Source organism: Carcharodon carcharias, chromosome 1 (genome assembly GCF_017639515.1).
Source record: "Carcharodon carcharias isolate sCarCar2 chromosome 1, sCarCar2.pri, whole genome shotgun sequence".
Lineage (NCBI taxonomy): Eukaryota > Metazoa > Chordata > Chondrichthyes > Lamniformes > Lamnidae > Carcharodon > Carcharodon carcharias.
This window is the reverse complement of record NC_054467.1, coordinates 201098310-201119958: the sequence shown is the minus strand read 5'-3', so window position 1 is coordinate 201119958 and position 21649 is coordinate 201098310. Positions and strand designations below refer to the sequence as shown.

Sequence of the window (21649 nt, the reverse complement as noted above, 5' to 3'; positions counted from 1 at the left end):
CAGAAGGTGAGTAACACACTGAAGGATTCCTAGCCTTTGACCACTTTTGGCCACTGTATTTATATGGCTAGTCAGTTCAGTTTCTGGTGATCCCCAGGATGTTGATAATGGGGGATTCAGCAATGTTAATGCCTGGTTTGAGAAGTCAATTCTACTAGGAACCTACCAGCGAACTGAGATCTTACAATAATTGCAACATCTTCTACATCTGATCGCATTCAAGAAACCAGCTAACCCAAATCAACCACAGCTTTTAAAATCTATTCGATAATCGAAGGAAACTTAACGGTATATTTGTTCACCTTTTTTATTGGACTCTAACTCCTCTTATTTCTAATGCGTGTGTGCGTGCGCGTGTGTTTGGGCCCAAATGACTGCATGAGATCTGAAAGCTTTACATTGTGTTTTTGTTAATTTTCTCAGCTTTTCTAGTTAATAAATTTGCCCTTTCTTTGACTTGATAAAACCTTGATTGATTGGCTCCTTATTGCTCACAGGCTCAATAGTTAAATACATTCTGACTTGGAAAAGATATATCCTCGTGAAAAAGGAACTTAAACCTTTGTTGTGACCAACCAAGGAGATTGAATAGAGGCGAGCCAGTTCACCCCTTTTCACCTGGTCTTAACCAAATTGAGGGCTTGTGTCCAAGATTTTCCCTAAGAGGGGTAAAGTAAATGGTTTCTTCAAAAGCTACTTAAAAACTGCAAAACGCTTTCTTAAGTCTATAATTTTCTTGAGTAATACTAAAGTGCTAAAATATCCACATTCAATGTCAATGCTTTCATAGAACAGGATGAGAATAGTGGTGAGAAGTTAAAGGTACTGTCCTTGGAACAACTCATAGGAGTAGCTAGCCACTTAGAGGTGGAGTTCTACCCGAAGGCCAGAAAAACGGAAATCTTAAAATGGTTGGCAAAACATCTAGAGGTGGAAATTGAGGACACTGAAACAGATAAATTAGTGGCAGAGAAATTAAGATTGGAGCAGGGAAAATTGGAACTGGAATTTGGGGACAGGGAAAGAGAGAGAGAGAGGCAGGAAAGGGAAAAGGAGAGAGATAAAGAGGCAGCAATGAATGGAGGAGAGAGAATTCCAATAAAAGGAAAGAAAAAAGGAAAGGGAGTTTAAATTAAAACACTGCACTGCCACAGCCAATAGCCATTTCTCTCACATGCCTTACAGATTTGATGAAAAGCTGGTCATTTCCTTGGTGCATGCAGAAGACCCATAACTTGCCCACATCTTGGTAGGTTTGGGTGTTCTAGTGAGTGTGTCAATAGTTGGGGTTATACTTAGGACCTGTAAATTTTGTTGATCTATAAGCATCACTTCCTACTTACATCCATCCTTCAGTAGCTCTTTGATGTTATACGTTTTAGGCTTATCTAGCAGATTTTTCCATGGGAGTGGATGTGGTCACCAACTCTACAATTCAGCCTGTTAGCTCTGCATTTGAAAAATCACAGCATTAACCTTTTTCTCTGCATGCGCTGATGATGATTTTTATGATGGTTTTTTTGTTTGATTCTCCCTTGCTCACTATTGATCCCACCCACACCTTGGTCGTTCGCCTTTCCTGATTGAGCTAACCTGGTGCTGGTCCTCTCAATGTGCTCTCTCACTCCTGGAACCAACAGGCTATGCACTGCAATCTCATCACAAGGGATCTATGCACTTACCAGCTCTTTACTTGAGCACTAGCTCAGCACTGTGCCTCCAAAGCTTTTCTTCGCAGTCACCAGACTGCTTTTTCAACTCTTTCCAGCACTGCAAATTTGTTGCAGTCTGACCAAAATGTCAAGGGTCATCTCATAGCATATAGCATGATCTAAGGTTGTTCACCACATTGTACTAATCTTGCTGCTACCTGTCTTACCACTGTTGATCACCATGTGGTGTTATTATAATGATATGATACACAAGGTACTAATCACTCATAAGGGATTGGGTAAACACTTTGTGGGTTCATTTATTAAGATGAGGTACTTGAGAACAGTTAGACATAGCCCTGATGCTTTCAAGCTTTATACCTGTGTGTGCGCGCTCTGCTCAAAACAAAAGTGAAACTGAGACTGGACTACTTGACACATTTCCCATCTAAGGGATATCAGCATGACATCACTAAAGGCATATTGCAACACATAGATCTGGTCACCATATTACAGACAGGATATGGCCAACTAGACGTAATTTACAGGGATGTTGCCAGGGCCAGAAAATGTCATCGATGAGGAAAGATTAGATAGGCTGAGGTTATTTTCTATGGGAATGTGGAGGTTGAATGGGGTTTTAATTGAGCCGTATAAAATTATGAGGGGCCTAGATAGCATGCATAGGAAGGACATATTTCCTTTTCCCAGAGAAACCAATAACCAGGGGCATAGGTTTAAAGTAATTGGTAGAAAGATTGAAGGAAATGTTTTCACTCAGAGCATAATGGGGGTCTGGTACCCACTGTTTGAAAGAGTGGTAGAGGCAGAAACACTCATCACATTTTAAACAATACTTGGATATGCACTTGAAGTACTGAAACCTACAAGGCTATGATCCAGGAGCTGGAAAGTGGGGTGAGGCAAGATAGTTCCATTTTGGCCAGCAGACACACAGGCCAAAAGGATTCCTTCTGTGCTGTAAATTTCTAAGATTCAGTGTCTACTGTCCCACTTTCCTTTGGAAAAAGGAGCCTCTAATTGCATTAATGGTCTAAAAAAGCATATTATTGTCACCTTTACAAATGGACGTGTGCAGGAACCAAGAGGCAGACTCAGAGCACTGCTCCTGCAGCTTTTCTGTAGTTACTCTTTCAAACACCTCGCCAAGCAAGTCCTTGCCCTGCAGCCATTGAAAATCCACCCATGTATGGTTGATCAGCTGGTTGAGGTCTGCACGCAAGCCACTTAAAAAGTGATGTGGTGCTGTTGGTGAAGCCTGGTGCTGATGACTGCGAGTGCTGACTGAAGCAGGGTAGGCAAACAAACCTTGAAGTCCCGAGAGAAGTGCAGCTTGCCAGGTGCATGTCACTTATGTGCTGTTGTAAAACACGTCGGCGTGTTTTCCCACTGATGTGAGCGGATGAGTCCAGCAGGCAGCCCTAATATGCTGATGTATTACAATGAGGTCCCCAACGCCCGATGACGGGGAACGCGACCCGCCATTGGCGGGCTGACCGGACGATCGCAAACTGGTTTCACACCGTTGTGAAACTGATCGCGCCATATTGTCCACTTGTGTCACTGAACACGCCCGACGCCGGCGGGCAGGGAAAATCCTGTCCACGTTCTCTGTAGGGCTACCCTCAATCTATCAGCAGAATAAGATACAACTTTATTTCCAGAGTGTCTCCAATACTTCTCTGCCCAATTCGTCATAGAGGACATCTCTTATAATCCCTCTATCTTCTGTGCAGCAATGGCACTGATCACCACTGCCAACCAAACCGGAGTGGTAAAGTGGCCAGGGCAGAGGTAGAGCAGGACTCCATGGTGTCCAAAGGGTGCTCGGGGGCTGCAGTCTTCTTGCCTTTCAGGGCCATGTCTTCTTTCTTGCAATCCTGGGCTTGAAGCACTGAGCGTGGCTGCACTTTAAATATGGCACCTGGCGTGATGAAGTGGCAACGTGATGGCGTGGCGGGCAAATGGGAGCCCACATGCCATGAAAATGGCGTGTTTCCCAAATGCATAAATAATTTTGTGGGTCTTGGATGATACAGCATGAAAACCTGCCATTGCGGCCGGGGGGTAAAACGTCGTTTTACCGGCCCGCTAGCGCACTTATGCAAATCTGGGACGATTCCGCCTTGTATAATTAGAATCTCAAATAGCTTTCCATAACATACCTCACAATAGAACTTTACAAGATATAATCTTGTGGAATTAGTAATAAATTAGTACACTGGATTACAAATTGGTTGCATTCCTGTAAGCAGGACTTGGTATCTACGGTTGCAGATCTTACTGAAGCCTGATTACCAGAGGTGTCCCACAGTGATCAGAGTTAGGGTGGTTGATTTTCACAATCTACATTAATGAACTGGACATGGGGGTTGGGGGAACGGTCCACAAATTTGTAGATGATACAAAAATGTGTGTGTGGTCGGTGAAAATTAATTGCTCTAAGCAGCTCCTAACGTGATGCAGGACTGAACCCTTGTTTGGTAAATGGCATTTAACTTAGATAAAGATAGTGCCAAACATGGCCAGGATTAACACTAAAATGTACTTGTATCCTACTTACAACTCTTGTGGAATACTGTAAAATAGTTGGTGAGTTGACAGCCTGTTTTATTTTTATTTTCCATTGAAGTCAATGCAGCGATATTAAAAAAAAACTGCCTGTTCACGAAGTCAAAACCTGCTTCCTTAAGTTTGTTGAAAAGGTCAAAAATCCTTTGCTTCCCTTAAGGTTCATCCCCAGAGCCATGAAGCGATAGACAAAACAAAAAAAAAATTAGGATGCATTGCCAGGGCTATACAGTATAAAACAAAACACACCATTTGGTGTACAACATAATTTAGCAGCCATCTCTATTAACATTCTTTGCACAGGGTAAAGGATTTTGTAGTGACTTTCCTTGCCAGAGGGCTAATATCAGTGTGTGAATAATGCAAATAAGAACTGAGTCCCATCCCCATGCAACCATTAAAAAAACTAAATCACTGTACAAAGCATAAGGAAATTCAGTTCTTGTTAGCATTTTTCACACCGACATCAGCCCCGTGGTCAGAAATACCACTGGACATTTTCTTCTGCTGCTTGAGCAGGTGAGGTTATGAACATTCTAAGTAAGTTGAAAGCATTCTAATGTTAGTCTATGGGCCTTGGTTAGTCATTAAATAAATAGAAGGAAAGCATTGAGGGGGAGTGGAATTACAATGTTGGTAATGACTCCGGTGCATGGGTTTAGACTTCAACATAATGTTCTCGCCTACAGAAATAAACAGGCTAGGTTAACTAAGTTGACTTGCTTTAAGACATTACAGTTTACATATAATTTTAAAGTACATTGGTTCAACCTTAAAAATGAAACATTGCTATTTAGAAATTTAAGCTTGTGTATCTACAAACAGCTTAAACATAAATTCACTGTCTACACTCCAGACCACCTTTCGTCTTTCATAAAACAGTTCATCAAAGAAAGAGCAAACTTGCATATATGATGTTTTCGACATTCTGAAACAATTCACAGCCACTACATTACTTCTCAACTGCAGACAAGATGGGCGGAATTCTCCCCCCGTCGGGGGTGAAGTTGATGGGCGGGCGCGCTTGCGATCAGCGCCCCCCCGATCGGAGGCACAGCGCCATTTTACATGGGTGGACCAATTAAGGCCCACCCAGCGTGACATCCGTACAGAAGCGCCATGCGCTCCCTGTGTGGGTGGGGAATCCCAAAATCAAGAGTGCGCCCTTTCGCGCATGCACACGAAAGGGCGCACTCATCTCCCTAAGGCTAAGTGCTGCCTCAGGGAGATCAGCTTTAACGTAAAAAAGCTAAAAATAGAAAAATAAAATTTCCCTTGCATGTCCCGTCCTGAGTTGGGACATGTCCATAATTTGTACAAAATCTTTATTAAAATGTTTTAAAGCCTACATGGATCCTGCCCATGGATGAGGTTTCATGTTTTTTCTAGTTCCCGCCAGGTTGGACGGACATGTCCTTTAATTACTTAATTGACCCTGTTAATGGCCTCAATTGGCCATTGACAGGTCAGCGGGCGTGCAGCTGATTTCATTGCACTCCCGCCTTCCTGAAAATTTAAAACAGGCGCACTGATGTCAGGGGTTCCCCCCAACGTGTCACTTTATGCATCGGCTAGTGGGCCCCGCCCCTGCTCGCCAACTCGTAAATTCTGCCCTATTATTTTGTAGGTAAACACAGTAGCCATATTTCTGCATAATAAGGTCCTACAAATGGTTTTTTTAAATTGGGAGAGAAATGTTGGGCAGGACAACTCTCTGTTCTTGGAACATTGCTAAGAGATCTTTTATAACCACCTAACCAGGCAAATGGGGCCTTAGTTTATTATAACTGAAGGTACAATTTGGTAGAAATAGGGAGGCCACATATTCCTTGGAACATAAGTGTTTAAATGGGGATGAGGGATCAGGACATTCAGATAAACCAGCCACTAAAAGTAGCAACATAGCTTGATAAGGCCTTAAAAGAAAGCAAAAGAACAGAATTGAAGAACTGAAAAGTTAAGCTAAGCTAATATGATATATAGGCACTGGAGAAGGTGCAAAATTAGTTAACAGAATGATACCATAGCTGAGAGCAATGTTCCCTTTAAAGTTTAGTTGTGTGTGACCTGTTCTTTCCAATGTGCCGTCCTTTTAAATTTTTCTGCACGGGCAGCACGCACTATTTATCACAGAACAATCAAAGCCTGCATGCTACTTTCCATGTGACTGGGCATGCACATAGCTTATCAGGGACATTAACTGAGAACTTACATCTATCAAGATTGAACAGGCTGGGCTCTTTTCTTTGGAAAAGACAAGTCTGAGGGTTGGCCTGATCAATATCTGTGAGGTTATATAATAATTTGAAGGGGTAGACGTGGGGAAGATTTTTCCACTTGTGGACCAGAACTGAGGGCCATAAAAATAAGATAAAAACAAAAAACTGCGGATGCTGGAAATCCAAAACAAAAACAGAACTACCTGGAAAAACTCAGGAGGTCTGGCAGCATCGGCGGAGAAGAAAAGAGTCGACGTTTCGAGTCCTCATGACCCTTCAACAGAACTGAGTGAATATAAGGAGAGGGGTGAAATATAAGCTAGTTTAAAGTCGGGGGGGGATGGGGGGAGAGAAGTGGGGTGGGGGGGGGTGGGGTGGTGTGGTTGTAGGGACAAGCAAGCGGTGATAGGAGCAGATAATCGAAAGATGTCACAGACAAAAGAACAAAAGAACACAGAGGTGTTGATGGTAGTGATATTATCTAAATGAATGTGCTAATTAAGAATGGATGGTAGGGCACTCAAGGTACAGCTCTAGTGGGGGTGGGGTGAAAAGACTAGCAGGGCATAAAAGATTTAAAAATAATGGAAATAGGTGGGCCCCAGCTATGCCTGTCTCTTTATGGGGTATGTGGAACATTCCTTGTTCCAGTCCTACTCTGGCCCCCTTCCACAACTCTTTCGCCGGTACATCAATGATTACCTCGGCGCTGCTTCATGCTCTCGTCGGGACTTGGAAAAATTCATTAATTTTGCTTCCAATCTCCACCCCTCCATCATTTTCACATGGTCCTTCTCTGACACTTCCCTTCCCTTCCTTGACCTCTCTGTCTCAATTTCTGGTGATAGACTGTCCACCAATATCCATTACAAGCCTACCGACTCCCACAGCTACCTCGACTACAGCTCCCCACGCCCAGCTTCCTGTAAGGACTCCATCCCATTCTCTCAGTTCCTTTGCCTCCATCGCATCTGTTCTGATGATGCTACCTTCAAAAACAGTTCCTCTGATATGTCCTCCTTCTTTCACCCACGGTCGTTGACAGGGCCCTCAACCGTGTCCGGCCCATCTCCCGCGCATCCGCCCTCACGCCTTCTCCTCCCTCCTAGAAACATGATGGGGTCCCCCTCGTCCTCACTTATCACCCCACCAGCCTCCGCATTCAAAGGATCACCCTCCACCATTTCCACCAACTCCAGCATGATGCCACCACCAAACACATCTTCCCTTCACCACCCCCCCTCCCCGGCGGCATTTTGTAGGGATCGGTCCCTCTGGGAGACCCCGGTCCACTCCTCCATCACTCCCTACTCCTCAACCCCCACCTATGGCACCTCCCCATGCCCACGCAAAAAGATACAACACCTGCCCCTTCACTTCCTCTCTCCTCACCATCCAAAGGCCCAAACACTCCTTTCAAGTGAAGCAGCATTTCACTTGCATTTCCCCCAATTTAGTCTACTGCATTCGTTGCTCCCAATGCAGTCTCCTCTACATTGGAGAAACCAAACATAAACTGGGCGATTGCTTTGCAGAACACCTGCGGTCTGTCCGCAAGAATGACCCAAACCTCCCTGTCACTTGCCATTTTAACACTCCACCCTGCTCTCTTGCCCACATGTCTATCCTTGGCTTCCTGCATTGTTCCAGTGAAGCCCAACGCAAACTGGAGGAACAGCCCCTCATCTTCCGACTAGGCACTTTACAGCCTTCCGGACTGAATATTGAATTCAACAACTTTAGATCTTGAACTCCATCCTCCATCCCCACCCCCTTTCAGTTTCTTCCCCCTTGTTTTTTCCAATAATTTATATAGATTTTTCTTTTCCCACCTATTTCCATTATTTTTAAATCTTTTATGCCCTGCTAGCCTTTCCACCCAACCCCCACAAGAGCTATACCTTGAGTGCCCTACCATCCATTCTTAATTAGCACATTCATTTAGATATCACCACCTTCAACGCCTCTGTGTTTTGTTCTTTTGTCTGTGACATCTTTTGATTATCTGCTCCTATCACTGCTTGCTTGTCCCTACAACCACACCACCCCCCACCGCCCCCCCCACCACGCCCCCCACCCCCCACCAGCCCCCCACCACCACCCCCACCCCCCACCACCACCACCACCACCACCCCCCCCAACACCACCACCACCACACCCCCCCACCCCACCACCACCCCCCCCCAACACCACCCCCCCCCCACCCCACCACCACCCCCCCAACACCACACCCCCCCCACCCCACCCCACCACCACCCCCCCAACACCACCCCCCCAACAGCAGCCCCCCAACAGCAGCCCCCCCCACCCCACCACCACCCCCACAACAGCAGCCCCCCCCACCCCACCACCACCCCCCCACCACCACACCCCCCCACCCCACCACCACCCCCCCACCACCACACCCCCCCACCCCACCACCACCCCCCCACCACCACCGCCCCCCCCCCAACACCACACCCCCACCACCACCGCCCCCCCCAACACCACACCCCCCCCCACCCCCCCACCACCACCCCCCCCAACACCACACCCCCCCCACCCCACCACCACCACACCCCCCCCACCCCACCACCACCACACCCCCCCCACCACCCCCCCCAACCCCACCACCACCCCCCCAACACCACCCCCCCACCACCCCCCCACCACCACCCCCCCAACACCACACCCCCCCACCACCCCCCCCACCCCACCCCACCACCACCCCCCCAACCCCACCACCACCACCCCCCCAACCCCACCCCCCCCCCACCCCACCACCACCACCCCCCCAACCCCACCACCACCACCCCCCCAACCCCACCACCACCACCCCCCCCAACCCCACCCCCCCCCCACCCCCCCAACCCCACCCCCCCCCCACCCCACCACCACCACCCCCCCAACCCCACCACCACCACCCCCCCAACACCACCCCCCCCACCCCACCACCACCACCCCCCCAACACCACACCCCCACCACCACCACCACCACCACCACACCCCCACCACCACCACCACCACCACCCCCCCCCACCCCCCCCCCCAACACCACACCCCCCCCACCCCACCCCCCCCCCACCCCCCCCACCCCACCCCCACCCCCCCAACACCACACCCCCCCACCCCCCCCACCCCCCCAACACCACACCCCCCCACCCCCCCACCCCCCCAACACCACACCCCCCCCACCCCCCCCACCCCCCCAACACCACACCCCCCCACCCCCCCAACACCACACCCCCCCCACCCCCCCACCCCCACACCCCCCCACCCCCCCAACACCACACCCCCCCCACCCCCCCCCACCCCCCCCCAACACCACACCCCCCCACCCCACCACCACCACCCCCAAACACCACATCCACCCCACCCCACCACCACCACCACCCCCCCAACACCACACCCCCCCCACCCCACAACACCACACCCCCCCCACCCCACACTTTTCAAGGATTCGAGGCTCATGGCCCCTCAGAGCTGGCTGCTAGCCAAGAATGCACAATGACATTTGGCTAATAGCCCAGATGTTCATCAGTCAGCCAAAACAGGTATGCACAAGAGAAAACATTGATTGACAGCTTTTTATCTTAGATATATTTTGTCAATGACTCAATGTGTATTTACACAAGATAAGGAGGTGTTGAGTGTTTGTACCTTCTGCTACTGAACTCTAAAGAGTCTGGTTGATTGACACTTTTATAGAGTTGCAGTAACATCAGGTTAAGAAAGTTATAAATGGCTGTGTTTTTTAAGCTTTTCCACACATGCCATTGTTTGCCATCAAGATTGAGACTATCCAATCAGTTGCCTCTATCACTTTCCTTTCCTTTCCCTAACCCAAAAGGCAAAATCTCTTCTAAAGTTTCCCCAGGCCCTTACCCTGAACTTGCATTGCACTCCTGGCAGGAATCCCATATTCGACCCTCCATTAACTAGAAGTGATCCAAAACTCTTGCCCATGACCTAATTCACACCATCCCACTCATCCATCATCTCTGTGCATTTCAGGAACCTTTTATCAGGGTCATGATTGATTGTGTAGCACCCCTCCCTATGACTAAAAGTGGAAATCAGTATTTACTGACACTAATAGATGTGTCTACCAGGTTTCCTGAAGTGACACCTTTAAGAAATAATACTAAGAAGATTGTGGAGAAGTTAATTAATTTTTTTTGCAAGATGTGGTTTAGCTAAGAAAATACAATCAGATAAGGGGTCAAATTTCATGTCACAGCTGTTTTAAGGAAGTAATGAACAGTTTGGGGATAAAACAGTTTAAGTCAACAGCTCATCATCCAGAGTCACGAGGAGCTTTGGAAAGATGGCATCAAACTTTTAAATCTATTAAAAGAGCGTACTGTCAGGATTATGCACAGGATTGGGATACAGGAATTCCATTTTTGTTATTTGCTATTAGAGATGCTCCTAATGCATTGGCTAGTTTTAGCCTTTTGAACTATTTTATGGTCATGAGGTAAGGGGACCACTGAAATTGATTCATGCGAAATTGGTGGGTCAAAATTCAGAAACTACTCCTGGATTATGTATCAAATTTCAGGGAAATATTGAAGAGTGTGTGAGTTGGCTAGGAAACATTTAAAGATATCACAGCGAGTGATGAAAGTGAAAGCAGATAAGAAAGCTAAAACTCGCAGTTTTGTTTCTGGAGAGAAAATGCTAGTTTTGTTACCAGTATTAGGTGATTCATTAAATGCAAGATTTAGTGGCCCTTATAGTATTGAAAAGAAATTGAGTGAAGTAAATTACTTAATAAATACTCCAGATAAAAGAAAGAAGCAGTGGGTATGTCATGTAAGTATGCTTAAAAAGTACTTTGGCAGGAAGAGGAACAAAAAGGAGTATTAGTGATGGTGGACGATGAGAACGAGGTAGAAGTGCAGGACTCAAATTGATTTTCCTCTAATCAAATTGGATAACGAGGGGGTGCTTGAAAATTTAAATGGAATATTGAGTTACCTTCCAAGCAAATGTCAAAGTGATTTGGAAATGTTATTGCAGTCACACAAACCTATTTGTGGAAATAAGCTGGGAAGGACAAATTTTAGCTATATATGATGTATGTATAGAAATATAATCTTCAATAAGGCAACATCCTTATAGAATAAATCTGGCAAAGTTACCACAAGTACAAAAAGGAATTGATTTCATGCTTCAAAATGATATCATTGAGTCTAGTTGCAGTAATTGGAGTTTGCCTATTGTACTGGTACCGAAGCTGGAAGGAACACAAAGACTGTGTGTGGACTATCAAAAGGTGAATGCGGTGACAAAAACAGATTCATATCCCATACCACAATTGGAAGATTGCATTGAGAAAGTGGGACAATCGAAATTTACCACAAAGATTAACTTGCTAAAAGGATATTGGCAGGTGCCGTTATAGGAGAGAGCAAAGGAGATATCAGCTTTTGCAACACCAAGTGGGCTATATCAGTTTAAAGTCATGCTATTTGGTATGAAGAATGCACCTGCAACATTTCAAAGACTGACAAAGAAATCGTGGGTAATTGCAATTGTACGGTTTATATTGATGATCTAATCATTTTCAGTCAGATATGGGAGGAGCATTTACAGCATCTGGAAGAATTATTTACTCGACAAGAAACTAATTTGGTGATGAACTTGGCTAAAAGTGAATTTGCAAAAGTGCAAGTTACGTATCTAGACCATACCATTGGAAATGGTAAGATGGCTCTGAGAGATGTGAAAATCAAGGTTATCATGGATTTCCCAGTGCCTAGAACAAAACGAGAAGTTTTGAGATTTCTGGGCATGAATGGGATTTACCAGAAATTTGTACCAAATTTTAGCCAAGTGGTTGCTCCACTGACTGAGCTATTAAAAAAGAACAAGAAGTTTCAATGGACACTAGAGTGTCAGAAGACATTTAATAGTTTGAAAACTGTATTAACTACGACACCAATTTTGGCAGTACCCAACGACAAGCAATTCAAGTTGGCCATTGACGCAAACGATATAGGCATTGGGGCTGTACTGTTACAAGATGACACTGGAATTGAAAAACTGATAGGGTGCTTTTCACAGAAGCTGAATGTACAACAGAGAAGATATTCAACAATCGACAAAGAGACTTTGAGATTGGTGTTGGCATTGCAGTATATTGAAATTTATGTTGCAAATAATTCATCAGAAACAATTATTTATACAGACCATAATCCTTTGAAGTTTTTGGACAAATATTAAGGCTAAGTACAAGGCTTTTCAGATGGAGTCTATTATTACAACCATTTAATCTACATATTATACATATTGCTGGAAGAGGAAATCTGTTTGCGGATGCATTATGAAGAGTTTGAAGCTTAAAGGAAAATGGGACATTTAAAAAAAAAAACCTGGGCACTGAACTGAACTGGAGTGATTTCTGTTGATACCAAGGACTTGTGTGTGTGTGTGTGTATATATATATATATATATATATATATACACACACACACACACACACACATTATCATGTTTAAATCCACTTACCTTTACAGAGGCCAACATTCTCTAAGTTCTGCTCCAACTGGGCTTGCGCTCTTTTGTAATAGAACTGTCTTCCCCTATGGTCTTGAAGACATTTGTTCTACTTTCGTCATTTATAAAATATTTACTTAAGTACATCTCGAGTTCAGATTTATTTATTTCTGCAAATTTATTTTAACTAAGACTTCATCCATACTGCATCACATCCTGATTATAAAAAGGTAGCTTATCATAGCACGTATTTAAAAAAACATCTTTAACATAGAAAAATGTCCCAAGGCACTTCATAGAAGTGTAAAAAAAAACTGAGCCAAAGAAAGAAGGAACGGAGGAGTGGCGGGGCGATTTAATTGAGAGGTATAAAATTATAAGGGGCCGAGATAGAGTGGATAGTAAGACCTATTTCCCCTAGTAGAGAGGTCAATAACTGGAGGGCATAGATTTATAATAACTGGTAGAAGGGTTCAAGGGGAGTTGAAGAAATATCGTTTCAAATTTCAAATGACAACAATTTATTCCACAGGAGAAAAGCGTGCTGATTGGTTGGCAAGTTGACACTGATTGCTTTCTCCATGGCAATGCCTCAACCAAAGAACGAAAGGCTCCCCATACTTCTGGGTAATTCAAAAAAGGCGCAAGACATATTCCTTTTGTTTGCAGAGAACAGGTATCTGCGTATGAATGTATATCACTTCTAACAAGCATGAATGAGCTACTTTACAAACTTGACTGATTATTGGCTGTTAGTGTAGCTATTAGCACACTCAGGATTGGTCAGCAAGTGCTGCCCAATGATGGAATCTCATCTAACAGTAGACCCTTAGTTTTAGGTTTTGCACACACAGTCTGCACTCGGTCTATTATGAACAGCTGGATAAAAATGTTGTTTGATTCGATCAGCCAATCACTGGAACATACGGCCTACGTACTTGCCATTGCACTGGCACTGAAATTCATGCAAGATGTTGCTCAATTGTGTGGAAGGCAGAGCTTCTTTTTGGACTGATGACAGCATTCTGTTAGTGGAAAATATTACTCTCGTCACCACTGCATAGTAGCTACGTGAAACAGTTTACTAAATTAGTTGTTCCAATTTTTGAGATACTGAGCCTTGCAGTATAATTGAGGCAGACCAGGCACTTAACAGGTCCAAAAGTGGCAGCCCCTAGCCCATTTGTGAGTTTGCGTGATACACAACAACCAATGAACTAATCAGGATAGCTTTGATGCACTCTAGTTCCTGGTCAAGCTTGCAAGATGAGAAAATGGCTAGGGCCCTTTTTACAAGGAGGAGCTATACAAATTCCAACGTGTGTATTGACTGGTGAAGGTAGACCTGTGTAAATGATAGTAGAGGGGAAATCAGAGGGCGGTGGGGGTTCTGAAAGGGTGGTAGAGGCAGATACCCTCATCGCATTTAAAAATAGCTTGGTAATGCACTTGAAGTGCCGCAACTTAGAAGGCTACTGACAAACAGCTGAAAAGTTATGTGGCCACAGCAACTCAAGACTCCTGGGATGGGGGCAGGGGTGTGGGGTCAGTTGGCTGAACAGCAGTGTGGATCCAACTGATGCCAACAATTCTGGCTGGGGTGAATTCGGAACCTGCCTCCTTGCCTTGCCCCTGGTGGAGATGGTGGTGCTGTGGGTTGGACCAGCCTTCGGGCGGAGAAATCAAGAAGTTGTTATGGTAAAAGCCTTAAAACTTGAAATCTTGTTTTGTGATCCTTTCATTCACTGGGAGTTTGAATTTCTTTTTAAAAGTCATCGACCTTTACAGGACTGAAGGAATTTAAAATCTTTGAATGGGTTTCATGATCGAGAGTTTTTTCACTGTCAAGTGTGTACGAGTGAGAGCACTATTAGGTTGTTAGAAGTGTAATTTAATTTCATCTCCACATGGCTCCAGTGGTCTGTCCATAGTGGATACTGAGTGAGTGGCAATGGAGGTAGCGTGGGGAGTGAGTGGAAGCATGATGGGTGAGGACTAGAGGGCCTAACAGCTTTTATAACCACTGGGACAAAGTTTCAGAGAATCCAGGTGGGCATTCTAACAGCACGCCTCAACGTGGACCTGCCTCCATGGCTGCCTCTGATCTGCTTCCAGGGTCGGCGGCTCCAACTCGATCTCACCCCAGAGCGAAAATTGCACGCGACAGGACCCTTTACGTTGAGGTAGGTCTGCCGAGTTGGAAAACTGTCGCAATGCTCATCAAACATCCAGTAGAGGATGAGCAGAAATTTCCTCCAATTAAATATTGGAAAGACCAAAGACACTTGCTTCAGTCCCTGCCACAAATTCCATTCCGTAGTCATCTCTCTGGTCACTGTCTGAAGTTGAACTATATCGGTCACAATCTTGGTAACCAATTTTACTGAGATGAGATTGTGACCATGCTCTTCAGGTTTCTGTACATCCCCAGCATTTTATGAAAAAAACCTGCAATATTTTATAACAAGGCAATGTTTTGCCAGGTATTCTGTGGGAGACAAGGATAATTAGTCACAATATCACTGAAGAACTTAATCCATTTAACACAAGAACTGTTCTGGATCCAATAGATGAATATATAAAAACATTTATTATTTTCAATAAGGCAAGTTATAATTTTTCTACACTTTCATTATTTCAAGCAAGCAGACCCAAAGTTTAGACTGAGTGCCACTCTGGAATGGAATCATGTTCCTAGATCTTCCATTTCTCTGTCAATGCTTTGATTGACTTCACTAAACCAGCACCAAGAATTTCAAAGTCTTCCATTATAGCCTCCACATTCGGGATTAATTGAAGCCCATTTTCCTTTGTTTCCAACATTTTTGCATTTATGTGGGAAGTCTGTAATTGACAGAAAAATTTTTCATTTAAACTAGATTCTATAAAACATTATAACTTATAACATTATAAGTGCAAGATAAATGAAAGCCCCTGGTGAGAAGCTGGTAAACAGATCTAAATTAATTGCAATTCAGAGGATGGCTTGTGTTCATTTGATACGGTCAGAGTTGGAAGTGGGAAAGCATTAAATAATGTGTGGTCCCTTTCTGAGTCTTGGAGGAGACGAGATATCTACAGTTGCCTTCATAAGGGGTTTAAATTATTCATGCGGTTAACCTGAACAAAGGGAACATTTGAGAATAGGAAATAATTAGTTTTAATCTCTATCTGGGACATCCCGGGTGTGCCACGTTGCCATGTGGGTAGATTGCAGGGTGTTTTTTTCCTCTCAGGAGTAATCAGTTAGAGCCTGGGGGCAGCTTTGAGAAGCAGGGAAGGAGAATTTGCCAGGAGCTGTAGGCCAGCAGCAGAGGGTATCAGAAACCAAGGATGTTTTCTGATTTTGGAATCACGGAGCAAAGTAAGTACTGATGCCCATGCTTAAGCTGGCGTGTCCACCATTGTGAGGTGCTTAAGGATAGTTGGAGGGTTGCCTAGTTGGATGCTAGTGAAAGGACCCAAGAACTTTTATACCTCGCAGAATAGCAGGAATACTGAGGAGAATCAAAGTGAATTCCTGAAAACAGAGGCACATTTTGGTTTGATTTCAGGAGAAGTGAAGGAACCTCCAAGATCCTGCAAAGTATAGGGGAACTCTTGGGTGGAAATAGTAATGGAACTGAGATTTTTGTAAGTACAAGTGTTCATGAAATACATGAAAATGAATGTTAAGTTTGTAGTAATTGCTTTGTTTAACTCCTGTACAGTAAAGATTTTTGTTTAAAATGTGAAACCTTGTGCCATAATTCTTCTAATTAATAACTGGGAGCTCAAATTTCTTTTTATAAGTTAATAGTCTCCCTCAAGATCATATCAGTATGCAGGAGGGTGCAATGGCTTCTTTTCCTGCTCCTGCACAGTTACTTCTGGTGTCTCCCAAGGATCATTCCTTGGTCCCCTCCTATTCCTCATCTACATGCTACCCCTTGATGATATCTGAAGGCACAAATTTGATTTTCAAAAATGTGCTGACAGCACTTGGCTCAACCTCACCACCATCTCTCTCGACCCCTTCAATGTTAGTCATTTGGTAGAACAGCACTTGAGTATTGCTGAAAAAAGATATTTTGTCGAAGCTTTTCATCTTGCACTCATCGGGTCAATTGCAAGAATACCAATGCCAGAGGAAGCAACAACTTTATACTGTATGAGAAGAGAATGCTGATTGGTTGGCAAGTGGATTCTGATTGGTAGAGGTGTTGCCATCAAGAATGCACCACGGCCACACCTCTACCAATCAGAGTGCAATTGCCAACTGATCAGCACTCCCTTCTCATATAGCATAAAATTTTTGCTTCCACTGGCATTGGTATTCTTGCGATTGTTCTGATGAATGCAAGACGAAAAGCTTTGACAAAATGTCTTTTTCCTTCATTGTTGCTAAACTACCAGGCTGTTTATCCAACATCCAGAACTGGATTAAGAGATTTCCTCCAATTAAATACTAGAAAGGCTGAAGCCATAGTTTTTGGTCCCTGCTCCAAACCTTGTTCCCTTGCTACCCCTCTCCCTGACAACATTCTGACATTAAACCAGTCTGTTTGCAACCTTGGTATCACATTAGATCCCAAGATAAACTTCCAACCTCATATTCCTGTCATCACTAAGGCTGCCTATTTCCACCTCCCTAACACTGCTCAATTTTACCCGTCATAGCTGCTGAAACCCTCATTCATGCCTTTGTTACCTCTAGGTTCGACTATTCCAACACACTTATGTCTGGTCTCCCGCACTCTCCCCTTCAAAAAATTGAAGGCACCCAAAATTCTGCTGCCCAGGTCATCACAGCAAGTCCTGTTCACCTATCAACCTGCGCTTGTTAACCAGCATTGGCTCCTGTTTAAGCAACACCTTGATTTTAAAATTCTTATCCTTGTTTTCAAATCACTACATGGTCTCCCCCTCCCTATCTCTGTAATCTCCTCCAGCCCCACAACACTCCAAGCTATCTGCTAATTCTGGCCCCTTGTGCATTTCTAGTTTTAATTGCTCCACCATTGGTGGCCTCCAATTGCCTAGGTCCCTACAGCTCTCCACTGTGCTTTCCTCCTTTAAGATGCTCCTTAATACCTCTTTGGTCTCTTTTGGCCAGCTGACCTAATAACTCATGTAGCTCAATGTCATACTTTGCTTTACAATGCTCCTTGAAGCTTCTTGGGGTGTCTCATTATGTTAAAGGTGCTATATAAATACAAGTTGTTAAGGGGAAGTACATTCCATTTTATTTTTACGAAAAATGAAGCAAGATCTAAGCCATAATGTTTTATAAGCAACTTAAGTGAAATACAAATTAAGCAAATATTCTAGAAGGTCCAAGGAATCAAAAAAAAAAGTGAGGATTGGGATTCTGATGAAAGAAACTAAGAATAGCTAATAGCAATATTACAGAACAAATGGAGGCATAAACCATAGCAACCAACAAGGAGGAACCAGATGATTGAACAACTATGTAAACAGTAGAAAGAATATCAATGAGCAAGGGCATATATTGGGTAAAACCTTAACAGAACATCAGGATATCTTTACATCAGTTTTCACAAAGGAGGTTTGACAAAGTTGATTTTTGCCCGTGCCTAATCAATCAGTGTGTTCTGTATTCCTTGATTCAGTACGTAAGAGATTAAAAAGCAGGATCACATAGGATATGTTTCAAAGGCACATCAGTTCATTTCCTGATTAAATATGATTCCTATCTAAAAAGGAAAACATAACAATAGATAAGTAGCTTGTTGACGGTAGGGTTGGTAATGGGATCCTTAATCAATTGTAACAGAAATAATCTAGAAAAAGAAAATGTAATAAACAGCAGTCAACACAAATTCCTAAAGGGAAGGTCATGCTTCATCAACTTTAGTGAATTCATTGACATAGTAAGAGAAAGGGTAGATAAGAGTAATGCGGTAGATGTAACAAATTTGGATTTCCAAAAGGCTTTCAATAAGGTGCAGAATAATGGACTCATGACTACATTCAGAATGTGTGTAGTCAGGGGGCAAGCAGCAGAATCAAGACTGGCTTCAAAATCAGAAAACAAAGAGTAGAAGTTAAAAATAGTTACTCAGAATAGCAACTGACTGAAGTATTGTTCCACAAGGATAAGTGGACACTCCTGTTCACCACTTACACAAAATGATTTGGACTCAGAAATCAGAAGCATAATTTCAAAATTTGTGGATGACCCCAAATTGGGCGTTGCAGTTAATACAGAAGACAATAACAAGGTACAGGGAGCAATAATGAACTTGGCAAATGGATGTGTAATTGCGAAATGAACATCAATATTGGCAAGAGCGAGGGAGCACTTTTTGATTTGAAGATGATCAGATACTCCTTAGAAAATAACTGTCTAACTGGGATAACAGAATAGAAGGCAAATCACAAAGCCATAAAAAGACAAACAATGCATGGAATTCATTTCTAGAGGGAAAGAATTGAAGAGAAAAATAGTTATGTTAAATTTGTTGTTATGATCTCCATAGAGACTGATAACTTTTAAAAATAAATTTGAACTTCCAGTTAACAGCTGAAAGGACGAGAGGACAAGATTTGACGCCTTACGACTTTCACTGCAATAAAAGACTAAAGGCACTCTTGATTAAACACTGTCTTGGTCAGCAACTTTACTTTGAACCACAAGCAGAACTGTCTCCTTTTTCTTTTAACATAACCGAAAGTAAACTTCAATTTTACTTTACACTGTCCCTTAAGGAGACATTCAATTCTCTCAGAACCAGTCCAAGGTGAATCTTAGCTCAAAGAACAAAGAAAAAGTACAGCACAGGACCAAGCCCTTCAGCCCTCCAAACCTGCGCCAATCATATTGCCTGTCAAACTACAATATTTTGCACTTCCGAGGTCCGTATTCCTCTATTCCCATCCTATTCATGTATTTGTCAAGCTGCAACACCACTATCGTACCTGCTTCCACCACCTCCTCTGGCAGCGAATTCCAGACACTCACTACCCTCTGCGTAAAAAACTTGCCCCACACATCTCCTCCACAATTTTCTCCTCTCACCTTAAATCTATGTCCCCTAGTAATTGACTCTTCCACCCTGGGAAAAGACTTCTGACTATCTACTCTGCCACTCAATTTTGTAAACTTCTATCAAGTCACCCCTCAATCTCCGTCACTTTAGTGAGAGCAATCCGCGTTTCTCCAAACTCTCCTCATAGCTAATAACCTCCAGACCAGGCAGCATTCTGGTTAACCTCCTCTGTATCCTTCTGGTAATGTGGCGACCAGAATTGCACTCAATATTCCAAGTACGGCCTAACTAAGGTTCTATACAGCTGCAGCATGACTTCCCAGCTTTTATACTCAATGCCCCTACCGACGAAGGCAAGCATGCCATATGCCTTCCTTGACTACCTTATCCACCTGCATTGCCACTTTCAGTGACCTGTGGACCTGTACACCCAGATCCCTCTGCCCGTCGATGCACTTAAGCGTTCTGCCATTTACTGTGTAATTCCTAACTGTATTTGACCTTCCAAAATACCTCGCAATACCTCGCATTTGTCCAGATTAAACTCCATCTGCCATTTCTCCGCCCAAGTCTCCAACTGATCTATATCCCGTTGCATCCTTTGACAATCCTCTTTACTAGCTGCAACTCCTCCAACCTTAGTGTCATCTGCAAACTTATTAATTAGCCCAGTTACATTTCCTCCAAATCATTTACATACACTACAAACAGCAAAGGTCCCAGCACTGATCCCTGCTCGCGAGGTCATGCTTAGCCTAGGAACTTCTAATCTTAGAACTTAGGGTTCCCACCCCACCGTGGGTCTTCCTCTGCTGCAACCTAGACGAATCTGCCAGCCTTGTTTTAGCTCCCCATGAATTCAGTCTTTTCAATCCGAGTTCACGCTCCCAACACATGTCAGCGCAGTAAACCACAGCGACTTGCTGCTGATAGCTGCTCTCCCTCTCTTGGATCCTGGCAAACTAACTTTGTGAGTTTTCAGGGACATCTTAGTCCCTTCTCCTCTCATGGCAATATGAATCACGTGGGCCTTGTATCCAGGTAGAAATGATTAGCTATCCCCTTGAGACCCCAACTGTCTTATCGTGAAACAAATGGACAGCTTAAAGCACAACTCTTAACCTGACAGTCTCAACATTTATCTAGGACTTTGAACACTCAGGTCCGTCTACCATTAGCACACAGGCTGCTGCCATTGTCTCCAAGTGTAAATATCTTGCAACTTTGGGCCTCTTTAACTTCTAATAATCAAACCATCCAGGCTTGCTGTCAAACAGATTTCAGAACTGGTAACATGAGTCTTTTTATTTTATCTTAAATTAAAGACACAGTCCCAAAACCTCTCAATTGTAACATTGTAAAAACCCTTTGGTTAGACCCCACTTGGAGTTCCATAAACAGTTTTGGCCTCCATATATTAAAACATATACACTGGAGAAGTTGAAAAAAATTCTTGCTCCGTAGGCGATTAGGATGGATAGGACTACCATTCAGTAATGAAAGGAGCTTCTGGTGTTCTGGTACACAATGGACCAAATGGCCTCCTTCTGTGCCATAATTTTTTAAAATTCTTTCATGGGACGTGAGTGTCACTGGCAAGGCCAGCATTCTTTGCCCATCTCTAATTGCCCTTGAACTGAGTAGCTTGCTAGGTCAATTCAGAAAGCTGTTAAGAGTCAACCACATTGCTGTGGGTCTGAAGTCACATGTA

The 21649-nt window shown here is 43.9% G+C and overlaps 1 protein-coding gene across 3 annotated transcripts in view; it reads right to left on the bottom strand.

The window, feature by feature from the left end:
- Positions 1 to 21649, bottom strand: part of nol6 (nucleolar protein 6 (RNA-associated)) — a 154479-nt gene that overhangs the window by 7112 nt on the left and 125718 nt on the right. The window contains exon 26 of one of the 3 annotated variants that reach the window (XM_041188979.1): positions 15518 to 15790. The exons of 1 other annotated variant lie outside the window; for it this stretch is intronic. In XM_041188979.1, the coding sequence (XP_041044913.1) occupies positions 15641 to 15790 (150 nt within the window). In that variant the 3' untranslated portion in view covers positions 15518 to 15640. Of the gene's footprint in view, positions 1 to 15517; positions 15791 to 18528; positions 18643 to 21649 lie in introns of those variants that run through there. One more of the 3 variants, XM_041188995.1, reaches the window with a different exon arrangement.